The 15,312-nt window shown below is 35.1% G+C and overlaps 1 protein-coding gene and 1 long non-coding RNA gene across 2 annotated transcripts; both read left to right on the top strand.

The window, feature by feature from the left end:
• Window positions 1-381: 381 nt before the first annotated feature.
• LOC126784591 (uncharacterized) lies at window positions 382-4,622 on the top strand. The gene is made up of 3 exons (XR_007670956.1): window positions 382-643; window positions 1,431-3,737; window positions 3,849-4,622. It is a non-coding gene; the product is annotated as an uncharacterized LOC126784591 (long non-coding RNA).
• A 7,656-nt stretch (window positions 4,623-12,278) lies between these two features.
• Window positions 12,279-15,049, top strand: LOC126791457 (transcription factor bHLH18-like). The gene is made up of 5 exons (XM_050517913.1): window positions 12,279-12,389; window positions 12,878-12,991; window positions 13,179-13,748; window positions 14,027-14,398; window positions 14,520-15,049. Exons 2-5 carry the CDS (start codon window positions 12,953-12,955, stop codon window positions 14,592-14,594), a joined length of 1,056 nt encoding a protein of 351 aa, XP_050373870.1. The 5' UTR covers window positions 12,279-12,389; window positions 12,878-12,952; the 3' UTR covers window positions 14,595-15,049.
• Window positions 15,050-15,312: the final 263 nt, after the last annotated feature.

Below are 15,312 nucleotides of genomic sequence, written 5' to 3'. Positions count from 1 at the left end.
CAAAGAAAGCTTACAAGAGTGTTTACAAGTATGCTTGAAGGCAACTTACTTGATGACTCAAATGTGAGGGGTGCCTTGCTATTTATAAGCATCCACATCCTACCTCAATAGTTATAGAGAATTCTAGGACTATGTTCAAGTGTAGATGACTAGAGAATTATATACAAGTCTACATAAAGCTAAGAGCTACCTTGAGTATTCTAGAGACTTCCAGAGTGGTTTTGTTTCCTTAACCTCTCTATAATTCTAGAGAAATTCGGAGATGTCTCAAGGCTTCCACATTTTCCGGAGACTTCTAACGTCCTCTAGATTATTCTATGAACTTTCAAAGAGTTCTAAAGAGTTCTACCATTATCCGGATCCGCGCTAAGTGTTTCAAAAACCATGTCCGATCTTTCCTCAAAACAAATTTCACTCTCTTCCCTCCCCCAGCAATCCTTTGCTCCAAACACATCCCCAAAATCAAAACCCCCAAAATCAAAACCATCCTCTCCATTCACGACTTTGAAGGTTTTGACAGTGATGAAAATCTTTGTATTCCCATTGATTTGCAGATGGGACATCGATCCCCTCCGCCTCTCTACGACTTCGAGGTGATCGAGCTCAACCTCTACAACGATTCTCCGCTCTCTATTCTCTGCTGGTAAGTCTAGAAATGTTTCAAATTTGATTTACTAGATTCCCGATTTGGATTGGGAATGTTCCTCTTCGTAGAACCTTTGTTTGTTTTGGGATCCATGATTTCCCACCGTATGAGCCGGTGGCGGTGGAATCTACTGGGGTAGCAAGGAGACTCCGACTCCAAAGGCATCTTTGTCAGGGTTTTGGTTCCCGACCGGTACCTGAAGAGCTATCGTCGTCTCGGTTGGAACTCCCTCGTCTGCCAATCGTTTCTGCTTTTTCTATTCTACTGTGTTTGGATCTCGTTGTTCTCTTTTTCAAGTTTATTTTCGCCTGTTTGGATCTGATTAGGTCATTTTTGGTTGGTAGATTGTTCATTGTGCGGAATTTGTTTTTTTGTTCTTTTGAATTTGTATTTAGGTTATGATATTTAGTGTGATTTTGAAGTTTGGTATGAGCTTCAGCGGAAAGCTGCTCTAACTGTTATGTTTTTGGTGCATCGATACGATTTGTAGAGTTAATTGAGTGTACACATACAATTGAGCTCGAACAGAGCCGATATAGTGTAGCATAAACAGAATTTATGAGATTCTTTGCGGCATTATGACCCTAACTGGATGTTGCATTGTAGGTTGGGTAGATTGGAATTGCTATAATGCATTATTGATGTACAACTTTAGCTTTGGTATCTTTGTTAGCTAATAGCTGTGCGGGAAGGTTCTTTTGGTTTTGGAGATCTTGTATGTTTCTGTATCAATCACAGTACTTGTGAGTCGTGACTGATGTAAAATTTGAACCTTTTTCCACAGTGCCCTTTGAAGAAGATGACAAGGACCCAAGTATCTGGTTTCTTGATCACAACTACCATGAAGCCATGTAGTCTATGTCGGAAAGAATTAACCGTACTACTAATTATATTTGTCTATGTTCGTTTATTTCATGTACAAGATATACTTTGAGATCGATTTCTTTTGGTGAGTGACTCAGTGTTTGTTTTCATTCAATCATTTATTAGGAAACTTTGGAGCCTGGTAATGTTGTTGAGTGTTAACTCATTGGTTTTGTTGGGGGTATAACATGCCAATTTGGTTATTCCTTGTTGTTATGTTTATTTTTTTCAATTGAAATTCAGCAGATTGTAGGCAAGATGTAACTGACATGTGTTTCTGATTTTGTGTTTCATTCTAAATTTGATTCTTTAATTTTGATTCTGTAAATTGATATTTTAGTTCAGCTTTTGATTCATTGATGTTTTGCAGCAAGAGAACCCAGCCAAAATTGCATATAGTTATAATAAAATTACATTCAGCCCATCTACTCTACTTTTTCTCTGTAAGTGTCAATGATTATTGGTTGAGTGCATATGCATTAGCAGGTTGCATATATAATTCTTTGTGTTTATAGTTTTTTCACTTGCATGGTCATGTTGCTAACTATTCACATTGATTTGAGCTTGATTAATCCATTTAGTTTTTCTGTTGGGTGACTACTATTCACTTTGCTTCATACAGATGGTTGATGATTTACATCCTAAAACAATATATGCTTCTTGAGGATTGTATGAGGTTGACCCTTATTAATTCTATCACTAGTATTTATTATACTTAACTCATGAAATTGTAGTGCATATTGCCTCTTTTGTAGCTTTACTTCTAACATTCACAAGTTTTGTAATCCTTCGTTTTATTTTAGTTTTGCAGCCATAATGAGATTTGCCAATGTCTATCAATCATACATTGTTTTAGCTTCCGTAGACCGACATCTTTTCTCTGTCATTATTTCCACTTAGCCAACAATTGTGAATTTGTGGAGGAACTTAAACATTCCAATAATGTACTTGTCGTACGGCGCCGTGTTCTCACGCGTTGTGCAGCAGAAGCGGGTAGCGCAGCAGGAGGCAGAGAGGTCTAAGTGGGCAAGGCCGAGCAGGAGAGGAGGGCTGCGATCATCAGGGCTCAAGGAGAGAGTGAGGCTGCCAAGCTGATTCGGAGGCGACTGCTTCGGCTGGGAATGACCTGATTGAGCTGAGGAGGATTGGGACCAGCAGAGAGATTGCGGCCACGCTCGCCAAGTCGCCGAATATGAGCTACTTGCCTAAGGGGAACTATGTCCTCTTTGGCCTCGGTCGTTGAAGGTAATGCCTTCTAATTCACCTCAGTCGATTATGTTAGGCTTGTACTTCAATTTGTTGTTTCAGTCGATTATGTTATGCTTTGGTTTTCTATACATTTGCTTGACTTTGAGTTGAGATTTGAAGATTATACAGCAACACCCTATATATGTTTTCATTGTGAATTGATAACTGATTGGCATGCATCTTTGTTATGTCGGACTACGGTATCTGCATGTGGGTTTTCAGTGTTGTACGTTGCCAAGAGTAGTTTTTTGGTATTGAAGTCTGGCGTAGTCCTTTTTCTTCAAGGTTTATGCATTCAGATATTCCACATTTAATTCAGGTTTTCTGAGTACTTGTTAGTTTACTTTCAAAAAACATTATGCCATCTTTTGTAGGCTATTTCAAGTAACATGCTTCTGTTGTATAGGTGACTGTTATCGATTCTATTCTTTATCTAAATATGATCACCTATGTTTTCATCCTTAATGCATGTCAGTTTGTTAGGAATTAGTGTTTTTCATGTAATTGTGTCATATTTCATGCAGTTATAGATAAACAACAATACTAACTAGTAGAGAAGGTCATGAAGGGTCTGGGATATTAGGATGCTTGATGATGATTGAGAGACTAAATGCTAACCATCTTTATGTTGGCTCAACTGATGGTAAGTGTCCTACTGTTTTTGAGTTTTTATTTTAGATTTCATTCCAGTACTTTTCCCATTACTAAGTACCTTTACATTATAAAATTGGCTTAGAAAATAAACTCTTTCTTAAAACAATTGTAGCTAGTATCAATTAAATTCATCCATCTTCATCAATAATTGATTGAGATCTTTTTCTCTCTTTGAATGTTTCATTTACACCCTCACATGGGATGGGGCAATCATTTATATATTATCTTACTCATAATCAATGGTGTATCTCTGTGTGGTTTATACGCATAAAGAATATTACGAACACAAGACAATATAAAGCTTGGAGGAATGCACCAACATAAGGTACAAATCAAAACCCAGCTGGAATCTTATATTGTGAAGTTATCTGAAAATTATCGGCTTATATATTATGATTTATAGAATGTGTAATTGGCTACTTTGTGTAATATGCAGGCAGATCAGTTTGTCTTGTAATAGAACTGTCATTCAAGATTCTGAGTTAACTGACATTTGTTCCTTTCTTTTAGTTGATTGCAGTTCAAGTTGTATTCATACATAAGAATGTTCTATAGACTGGAATATTGATTGGTACAATGACATGCCTCTGTTTGTTATTTGAGTTTTAATATGATCACTTATATGCCTCATGCTTGAATGATTCGATCAAAACATCGGAATTGATGGAAAGTTTCTCTATTTTTATTTGCAAAAACTTAGTGAGCTTCCAAACATTAAAGGAGTTTGTGCATCCCCCTAAAGCTCAGCGTCTCATAGTCAATTTACTAGTTACTGATGGACAAAGTTTGTACCAACTTGACCACAATTTATAATTACTAGTTATGTGTGTTTAGGCAAGATAATGTAACAATATTTGATGGAGATTTGATTCTGATTATATATATATATTATGAATTGGTATATGCATGTTGTTGGTTTAGGTCTGAATTGGTTCAGATGGATTTGTAATCTGTTGGGACAATATGGCAAATTTAAACTATTGTCTAGCAATTCCATTTCTAAAATAAAACCATTGTCTATAGATAGGAAAACAATAGTGTCTCAAACCTTGAAAATTAAAAAGCATTGTTAGAATGACCTATACGACAATAGATTTTAAAGAAAAAAACATTGTATGGACACCATATAGTCAATAGTATAGGAGAATAACCATTGTCTTCTGTCATTTAGACCATGTAATGCTTAGTCTGTATCATTGTAAAACATAACCTTATATAATGGCTTTTTATAAATATGTATGATTTGTTCTAGTATTCAGACAATACGTATTTTTTAACCAAGCATTGTCTGAAGTTCCTTTTAGACAATGTTTTCCAATCACTGTCCGAGTCGCATATCAGACAATTGTTGAATAGACAATGATCAAGAGCTATATTAGACAATAGTTAAAAACCATTGTTAACATTAAATTTTGGCCAGTGCTTGTTCGTTGGTTCCATAAAAAAAATCATGTCATCATGATTTGTAATCACTGCACCATCACCAATCTAGCTAGGGCGGTTGCCCCATCAACGTTCAAATTCCACGGAAGCCTAGAAGTTAATCCATATATGTGTGTCTGCGTACACATACTTTTTCATGTTAAAAACTCAATTGCTAGGAGAAAACAAACAATCGTTGAAGCAGTTAATTAGGAAAAATCTTTATTGATTAGTCACCCGGATACACTTAGTGTTAACACATACAAATAAGGCATACATGGGTGTTGTGTGTGTATTTATATATACATGGCATTTTTAGTGAGAGATTCTTTTTTTTTTTTGCTTAAAAAATGGATAGGTCATTTGATTAACTTCTCGATTACATTTTCACATCTCCACCATTCAACTTTTAAAGTCTAATGTGTAGATCATCTCTGTAAAATTTCAGCCAAAATGTAGGTGTTTAAGACATTTAAAACTGGAATTTAAACTTATAAACATGAACGGTTCATGTTTGACGGATTTTGTGCCTCCATTACTTTTACCAAGTTTGATACCTTAACGATCATCATTTTGATTAAAATTTTACATATGTGATCTACACATTAGACTCTAAAAGTTGAACGGTGGAGATATAAAAATGTAATCGAAAAGTTAATGAATGAGCTATCATTTTAAAATACCAAAAAAAAATCCCTTAATGAAAAAGCCTGATATATATAGAGCGGCTGCTCTAAATTTTCATGTGAAACAGACTGATCGATTGGTCGTGATACACACTATGATCATCAACAAACATAGAAAGCTATATATGATGAAAATGAAGGACGACGAAGACTTTAGATTTATACCTTATCAATATGGAGACAAAAAGAAATGTGTATATTTATTTGAGATAAAATAACTCTAAACTTGACCTATACAGACAGTTCTAGTTAATATAAGCAAAAGAAATGCTCTTTTTGTTTTTGCATTCGTTTTCTGTCTGACGCCGAGTACAAGAAGCTTCTTCATTCATTTCCTCAAGCTACTCAAAATTCATCAGCACCAAGGACAGAGCCAGGATTTCATAATAGGTTGGGTTAGAAAAAATTTACGATTATTTATGAACTATATATAGAAATTTAGGATGAGCTAATATTTAAAATTAAAAATTTTACACTAAAATTTAGCTAGAAAGACAAGTTTTTTAGTAATTTGAAGTGGGCTACAGCCCATCGTAGTCCTGTGTAGCTACGTCATTGATCAGCACTCGACCTCCCAATAAATTTACCAACCCTAGCCTTCTTTTAAATATATGTCATTAGCCATGCTTGTATTTCAAAGTTAGAACTTATTATATATTTCAAAGTCGAATCGAGTTGATCAATCAAAAGCTCAATTTCACTGGATGACAGATGAATGCAACAAAGTAGAAGGATTAATATATATATATATATAGAGAGAGAGAGAGAGAGAGAGAGAGCAAATTACTGTTGTTAGCTAGGTGCGTGGCCGGTGGATGGATCGATCCCGGTTTGGAGATAATTATTGATCAATAACACGTTTATCATGTGAGTGAAGCCGGCTTTATTCCACGACCAATATATTCGTAAAACAAATACACATCTGGATTCTGGAATACATTTCTTTCCGTATTTGGATAGATCTTAGGTTATAATCTTTCTCAATCCATCTCCTTTCGTAAATCATTTTCCTTACATCATCAGTTCTGACTACGATTGCTAAACTAACATTGTTAGGCTACTGCAGCTTTAATTTTGCCAAGTAAATGTCCCTATATAAGAAAGCATACTTCCAGAATGATGATTCCATCCGAAGTAATTAAGGTTACAGCAGGATAACCGGATAGGTGTCTTTACATATTAAAAATGAAAATGGACTCTCACAAGGATGAAACTTTTGAGTTTTCTGAAGGGTTATATTTGTTTCTTAGTGATCATGGAAAACACAAAGCCAACCACCTCAAGATCGTGGTTCACTGATCGGGTACTTGTACGTAACTCCTGGAATGACCGAGTGATAGAGCGTTCTAAGACGTCTATAATAAACCATGTAAAACATCATCGTTAGTATAGAATAAGCATGAATCGTTCAGTTTAGAGAATTGAAGAAAACTCTAAACTTTTAGTATTAACAAATAATAGGGGGTTTAAGATTGATTATTAACTACTAAAATAAAACCTAAATTACTATTTACATGATCGACTTTTCTTTACCAAACTAAACTAAATTCACTAATGCACTAAATAATTACAAGTTTGGTTTTATCATGCATTATAATTCATCTGATTACATACTTTTAGACACCAATACAATTAGAGCCTTAGGGTAACATCTAATCATGCAAGATTTTTATTGACGTTTAAGTTGACTTAGGGCCTCAACTAAATTGCATGCAATCAAGTTTAATAACACTTATGGTAGAAATCAAACAAGATTACATTTAAGCACCAAATCTTTGTTGGAGACATGTTTTATGTATGACGTCACCCACCATGGTTTCACATGTAAATTTCCAGAATTTTTACCACTTTTAATCAACACAAACCGAACCTACTTAGGGCATGATTCGATTTGTGTCAATATGGTTGATGAATCTAGCACTCAAACACAATCTTAGGGACTGCATCCAAGCACTAAATTCATATGCACATATATGAAAATTATCTAAAAGTATGAGAAAGATGATTAGAACACAACAATAGAAATACAAACTTTAATAATTATAAGAACATAGATTCGGCATAGTCTCAAAAACATATCAAATACAATCTGAAAATTCTAAAACAAATACAAGACCAATACTTCCACATAAACAACAACTTACAATCTTCATAGACAAAGAATTGTAGATTGACACAAATAAACGAAGCCATAGAGATGAGTTGTCTGAATCACACGTTGTAGGAACCTCAGAGGTACGGCTACAATAGGTGAAACTCAGTGAAGATGATGATGGTTTTGGGGTGGACGGTTTGGCTGATTTGTGAGAGAAGTTTATGGTGGTGTTTTAGTAGAGTTTTGGCTCTTAAGTGCTAATGAGAAGTGATGATTTTTCTTTGTGAATGATGTGCTATTTATAGAAGAGTTTTGGCTCCTTGAATATTATAACTTGGACTTTTTCTCCTCAATTTCTTTCACATATTTTTGTCATTGGTGGATGCAATCTCCTTTGATAAATTTCTTCTTTTTCTCCTTTGATAAATTTCTTATTTTTCTCCTTTTTAAGTGTCTCATTCTTTCTCTCAAGCATTATCTCTTTTTATTCTCTTCCTTTTTCTTTCTCCTCAATTTCTTTCACTTATTTTTGTCATTGGTGGGTGCAATCTCTTTTGATAAAATCTTTTTTTTTTCTCCTTTTTAGGTGTCTCATTCTTTCTCTGTTGCATTATCTCTTTTTATTCTCTTCATTTTTTTCTCCTCAATTTCTTTCACTTATTTTTGTCATTGGTGGGTCCAATCTCATTTGATAAATTCTTTTTTTCTTCTTTTTAGGTGTCTCCTTCTTTCTCTTTTGCATTATCTCTTTTTATTCTCTTCATTTTGCTTTCTCTCTTTTTCTTTTACTTATTTTTGTCATTGGTGGGTGCAATCTCTTTTGATAAATTCTTTCTTTTTCTCCTTTTTAGGTGTCTCATTCTTTTTTTATTTTCCTCATTTGCTTGACTTTTCTCTATTTTTTTCTTTCATTGTACAATCTGAAAATAATAAAAGACAAGATAATTCATATAAAAAGATCAAGTAAGTTACTAGAATATGAGCATAAGATTAGGAAAGTTACGGAATAAAAGTTAAAGTTCAAGTAAGATTTTCTCAAATTGTATGTTTTCTAGTCTAAAAAGGATTCCTAATACAAGAAGGACTCTCAAAATATCGCCAATACGACCAAAACGTAGAAAGATGAAGACTCCTAATCCAACTAGGTTTCCTAGTCCTACAAGGATTCCTACTCAAACTAGGAGTTTAGACCAATTCTGCGTTTTTAACTCATGTAAGCACAAAAATGCATCCAATATCGCCCAAGACTCTTACTACGACTCAATAACTCAATAGTACAACAATAAGGGCTAAGCAAAGTACAAATGGAGGTAAAAACATGTTAAGAACATCGCACAAAATGCTTATATCACCGAGCTCGACTGTGTTTAGCCAGAGTTAAGATGGTTAAACAAACAAAAAGTAAAGACTAATACTAATTCAATATGATCAAGCCAGGGCCGGCTCTTAGTGTGTGCAATGTGGCACTCACACAAGGCTCTTAATCTATGTAGTACGGACACGTGCATTCACTCACGTATCGCGTGTCCGACACGGATACGTAATGGACACGCCGTATCTCGAATGCACAAGCGTATTCTCTAAATTGAACACGCGAAGATAATAAATTCGGATAAAAATACACATGGTGTGATTCGAACTTGGGTTGTAAATGCACAAGGGGAACTTCTCACCATTTCTACTAAATGTTTTTGTTAATAGTTATGCACAATTTAACATATATAACAATCTAAATAGTTCTATAGAATATAAATCGATTTTTTTTTAAGTTCATCAATATCTTTTTTTATAATGTCAAATTTTCCTCAAAAATCAATATTTTTAGTCATTGGTTTAACTCTTTGTTTAAATTTTTTAAGTTAAGAAACTATATCACTTATGTTTTAATTTTTTTAATATTCATATATATTAAAAAATAATAATTAATTAACGTGTCCACAACGTGTTCGTGTCCAAAAAACTTTTGATTTGCCGTGTCCTCGTATCGTATTGTGTCGAATACGGACACTCTGTTCATTCTAATTTTGGTAGAGGATTAAGAGGTGAACAAACCATCTGTTCATTCTAAAATTTAGGGCCCCAAACTCATCGATCCCTTCTGATAAGGTGAGTTTTCACTTCCCAATAATAATTGTTTACACCTTTAGCTTATACTAATCTGGAGCAATAGTGTGCTACTCAACCTACTTTGTCTGTGATCTTCAGAGGTGATGATATTCTTATAAGTTTGTTGTTTATGGCTTTATTCTACTGTTTGAAACAAAGATGATGAAGAAGACTCTTGTAAGTTGCAACATAGATGTTGTCAATGGAGCTATGTACGATAAGAGTTCTCAAGTTGTAAGAGGTTCAAACTTTTGTATTTTCTTGGCAACAACAACTTAATTCTTTAAACGCACGAAGGGCCGCATTTTGAATCTTTGCACAGGGCCGCGCGCAAAAAAGTTTGAGCCAACCCTGATCAAGGCTAAGACGTGCATGGTTCGGTTCAAGTCTTTGCCGATCGGTATGTTAGATACAGACAAGTGACAGAACAAACTGGAACTTAACCAAGGAATCCGACCACATGCATGAAGTCATTGATTGCCTGAATCGAAAAGTAGGTTAATTATACATAATATGCTCTTTAATTAATGATATATATGCAACTAGCTGAATTAGCTAGATAATGCAAAGCACAAGATCAAATCGATGCTTGCTTATGTATTTATAAAGATATCCTGAATTTTAATTAAATCTGCTCACCTCTGAATACAGATCTCTCGCACCTCGAATATCTAGTTGTTTTTCCTCACCATTCCCTATTGTATTGATCAGGGAAACCACCATTATATATATAAACCCTAGCTTGCCTTGTTTGTTCCAATTAATTATTTCCTCCTTGTACGTATGTATCTCAAACTTATTGTTGTGCTTTATTAATTTGGGGTCTGATTACTCTAATGTAATGTAATTGGTTGTCATCATAGTCGAGGAAGACTACTACTGCAGGAGGACTACGTATGTATGGATTTATAGCCCAGTTTTCGCCGTTAAAAGCTGCAGATATGCTCATATGCTCTAGCTAGCCAGGCTAAGGTGTACGTGGGTACGTACGTTAATGCATATATATACCTTCAAATTAAAATTTTCTTAACATCTCTTAAATCTCATGTGCGTAAATATCAGGGTTTTATATGACTAATTTTAGATTGGTTAGTGACCTTAATTGCAGCCACTTCGATGCCACGTTCTTGATCTACTCCGATATATATTTAATTACAGCATCGAATCCGTCGATCATATCCGACTGATTGCTTCAAGTTTGATCAGAAGTTCAGAACTGGTAACCTTTCTGCCGTGACAACTACACGCTACCGTCGGTCTCTGTTGGATAAGAACTACCTGCGGTGTGGCCTGCGATTTGTAAGCTAGGGCCATGAGTTTTGTAGTTCTGTTCATATTTTGATAAGAAGAAGAAGAAGAAGAAGATCAAAGATGATGATAAGATTTTTACGTAGTTCTGTTCTGAACATGCATGCATGAATGAATTGAATTTTTTTTTTTCAATTTTCTTGTTGATGACTGAGGATGATGAACTGGCGCTAATATTATCTGTGCTAAACTGCTATTATTTCAGATATTATTCAAAAGGGATGATCGATGAGATAGAGAACTAGCCATATATCACGCGACAATTCGTTTGGCCTGAACTGATTGAGGAGAAAGTGCATGCATGTGAATGCACCCATGTACTTTAATAAGCTAATATGTCTCATGAGTCATGACAAAAGAAGATAAAACCTGAAACTCTACTAAAGATGTATTTGGGACAAATTAACTCTATTAATAAAAATCATATCGCTCACCCACAGTTCTCTGATAATTTTCTTTTCTTGTATTTCCTTTGATCGATATCTTTAATCTTGTGCTTCTTTTGATCAATATCTCATATTTCAGCATGCAAACAAAATGCAACCTTATTTCAATGTTTGACTAAATACTTTGATCTACATGTATCTTGTTGAAGATGAGAGACCTCATATTTGAAGAGTGACAAATAAATTACAACGTATAAGTGAGTGAATAATACTCAATTATACCAAAGTCTTTTGAGATTAAACTTTAACAATTTTAAAGTGATTAAGTTTGGACAGTATCGGTATATTGATGATCCACGGACCACGTTTGTCATTTGACGTGCAATACATGCATACTGACTCCTACGTGTTCACCATAAATTATAATGTTTTATGAGTACATTTTGGGATAATGCTCGAGTTAAACAAGGGATGCTTAATTATGAGATCAACCGTGTAATATATGATGCAACGCGAATATGTTCAATTCCATCCAAGTTAGTTATCCTGCTCTGGCTAGTTATGAACCGAAAGACGATAAACAGATGCTCAAATACTAACATTTATTTATGTCTTTAATTGGTCAAATTCAAAACGTAGAGGAAAAGAGGTACTCAGAAGTTGACCAAGTGATCAAGAAAGAGCGCCTCCAAATGAACAGTGACAATTAACCAGAAAGCACACAAATAGTTTCACACGTGCCACTAAAATTGATATTAATAAATAATAAATATATATATATATATGTGAAAATTTCACACATACAATATTGTCAATTCTTGCTTTCTCCTCGAATCATTTTGCTTAATGTGGACCGCGTTCAACAATCATCTATAAATTAAAGCACTGCACTGCTCCTCTTCCCTGCGAATTGGAAAAGAACAATACAACTACTCCTCAGTCTTTCGATCTCATATTAAGTCTCAGCTCTCAAGGTAAACTCGATTACCTTTCTAATCCTTTCCGAAGAACTGCTTGGAAAGGCAGCTGTACTTAATTTCTGGGTGTTCTTTGATTCATTTCCTTAGTACTATTCTGAATCAAAAGGCAATAAATTTAATTTCATTGATAATTTTTGAGATTCGAGTGAATCTTCGATCTTCCTATATTATTATCGATCCATATCTTAGTAACCTTATTCATTAATTTGTTTTCTTTTGTCTGAAATTTTTACATATGATCATGATAATGATTTAACTTAGATGAAGTGTGATCTACACTATCCAGAGCTTGGATTCACTTTTCGGAAGATGATTTTATTTCGTTCTCTTGTTTCAACGGAAGAAACTGTGAAATCTGTGCTTGTTTAAGTTAGAAACACAAATTCATTATAAAAAATAATTGCATAATTAGATTTCACTGTCTAATCTGAAATACACTATCCCTTCGCATATCACTAATTAGATTTTACTGTCTTGTCTAGTTAGCTCGAAAGGTGCTATCAAGATCTACTGTGATCGAGCGAGGAAAGAACGTACAGCAGGAATTTTGAATATTAATGGAGATGATCTCATCAGCAAAATGGGTATCTGAATTGGTACGACGTCTATTGATTATGCTAGCTTTATCATAGCCTTAATTACCAGCGATCAAAGGAACGTAGTAACTAAGAATGGACCATGATTTGAAAGAAATTCAGCAAGTTCTGTGTCAATTTGACGTATCCAATGTGTATATTATTGTGCCGTATTTTCATACAAGTGTTTTGGTTTTGCTATTTATAGGAAATGGAAGATCCCACTTTCCTGAATCAGTATGAGATGAACTCTCATCTGGACTACTCATTTGAAGATCTCAATTTCCAGTCTTTTTCTACTGAGAGCCACTCATCTTACCCAGATTTTACCCCTCATCAAAATGATGTTGATCAAAGGCCAGCAAAACAGCCCAAGATTAACCACAGTAACTGGAACTCTTGCACTACCACTCATGACCACATAATTACAGTCCCAAAGGCATCCTCTTCTGCCTCCTCACACCTTATTTCTTTCGACAATTCCAACTCATCAGAATATGGATCTCTTGATTGCACTACTGCTGTGAGGCCAAGAACTGAGGTCGTGGGTTCTGGTGGAAAATTGAGTTCAATTCCAACTTTGATTTCAAAAGGTAATTCCTATGATCCCCAAGCTTGTTCACCAAACCGTGCATATGGTCAAGGGGTCAAGAGAGCTGCTACTGTCACCAGAAGTCCCTTACATGCTCAAGATCATGTTCTTGCTGAGCGAAAGCGCAGAGAAAAGCTCAGCCAGCGGTTCATCGCTCTATCAGCCCTAGTACCAGGTCTAAAGAAGGTAACCATCACCTCTTTACTACACATTCAGCACGTAGATTATTAATTAGGGCAGATGTTGTTATCTTTATCTGTTAAGTGGTTTACAACTTTGCATATCTGACTACATCAACATACAGTATTAGATATGCATGAAAAACACACAACGCTGTGTGCATAATCATCACAAAAATAAAATATTTTAATTGATCTTTTATTGGCATTTCCAGTACTAAGATATAGTAGCGTTGTGATTGAACATAAATTGTTAATGGCAAACCCTTTTTACAAATTTTCTAGATGGACAAGGCCTCAGTGCTTGGAGATGCCATAAAATATGTGAAACAGATGCAAGACCGTATGAAGATACTAGAGGAACAAGCGGCAAAGAAAAACGTGGAGTCGGTGGTGTTTGTGAAGAGAATTCAATACTCTGCAGACGAGGATATCTCCTCATCCGATGAGAACTTCGACAGCTGCTCCAGTCAACCACTTCCTGAAATCGAAGCTAGGGTTTCGGACAAAGAGGTTCTCTTGAGAATCCACTGTGAGAAAAAGAAAGGGTGTCTGGCTAACATACTAAGGGAAATAGAGAAGCTTGGTCTCACCATTCTTAATAGCGGCGTCTTACCGTTTGGCAATTCAACTCTTGATATTACCGTCGTTTCTGAGGTACATGTACTTTCTTGAAGATTATATATTTTCTGTTCTTCATGATTATAGTAAGGAATTAACATGTTCGATCAACGTAAGTACCTACAACTAATAATTGGTAGTATTCTCTTAATTACAGATGGATATCGAGTACAGCATGACAGTGAAGGAGCTTGTAAAAACGCTAAGACAAGCTTTGCTCGAGTTGGTTTGACCTGTAGAATATATGATCTTGTTCCCTAGACATCGGGTTTGCAAGATGGAGATTATTGTAAATTAGGAGAATAAATTCATGTCATGTATGATTAGTCTTTAACGAAGTTCTTTTCTTTTGGTTTTGAGGAAGGAAGGAAAGCCCTGTATACATCTCTCTCATGCACGCACAGATCGCTATACTCTATCAGCTAGCCAAGCGATATATTGCCATGGCGTGGCTTCTTGATCAGTTCGCTGCGGGGAATCGTGTATATGTTGGAGGAGGGTTTATCCATTTTTGCGTGGTTTACCGCGTTCAGTTACCCTCCTGCGAAAATTAACTTAGCTGCAGCTTTTTCATTTGAGGGATTTTTTGAGGTTATTGTGAAAACTTCCATTGTAATCACTTTGTTGTGCTGATGATTAGCTACTGTTGTTTCTTCAAGTTGTTGAATATTTATCCATTTCTCGGCTTCTCGCTTTAACATTCACTACTATACGTACTTTATTACATCAATGATTGAAATTTATTGATCGACCAAAGAAATGGATCTAAGAGGAAAATCAAATATATATACATACATATATAGCTAGATATCCGCTCAAAGCTTTCATTCTATTCTTTGCTTTAGACCTAATGCTTAATTACTTCAACGTTCTGTTAACTGAGGAGTTTCTAACTAACAACACATGAAATGATAAGCGATCATCAAGGTTCTAGACGTCTACGTACATGA

Source organism: Argentina anserina, chromosome 1 (assembly GCF_933775445.1).
Source record: "Argentina anserina chromosome 1, drPotAnse1.1, whole genome shotgun sequence".
NCBI classification, from domain to species: Eukaryota; Viridiplantae; Streptophyta; class Magnoliopsida; order Rosales; family Rosaceae; genus Argentina; species Argentina anserina.
Note: the sequence above shows the minus strand (reverse complement) of the source record. Positions and strands in the feature narration are given on the sequence as shown.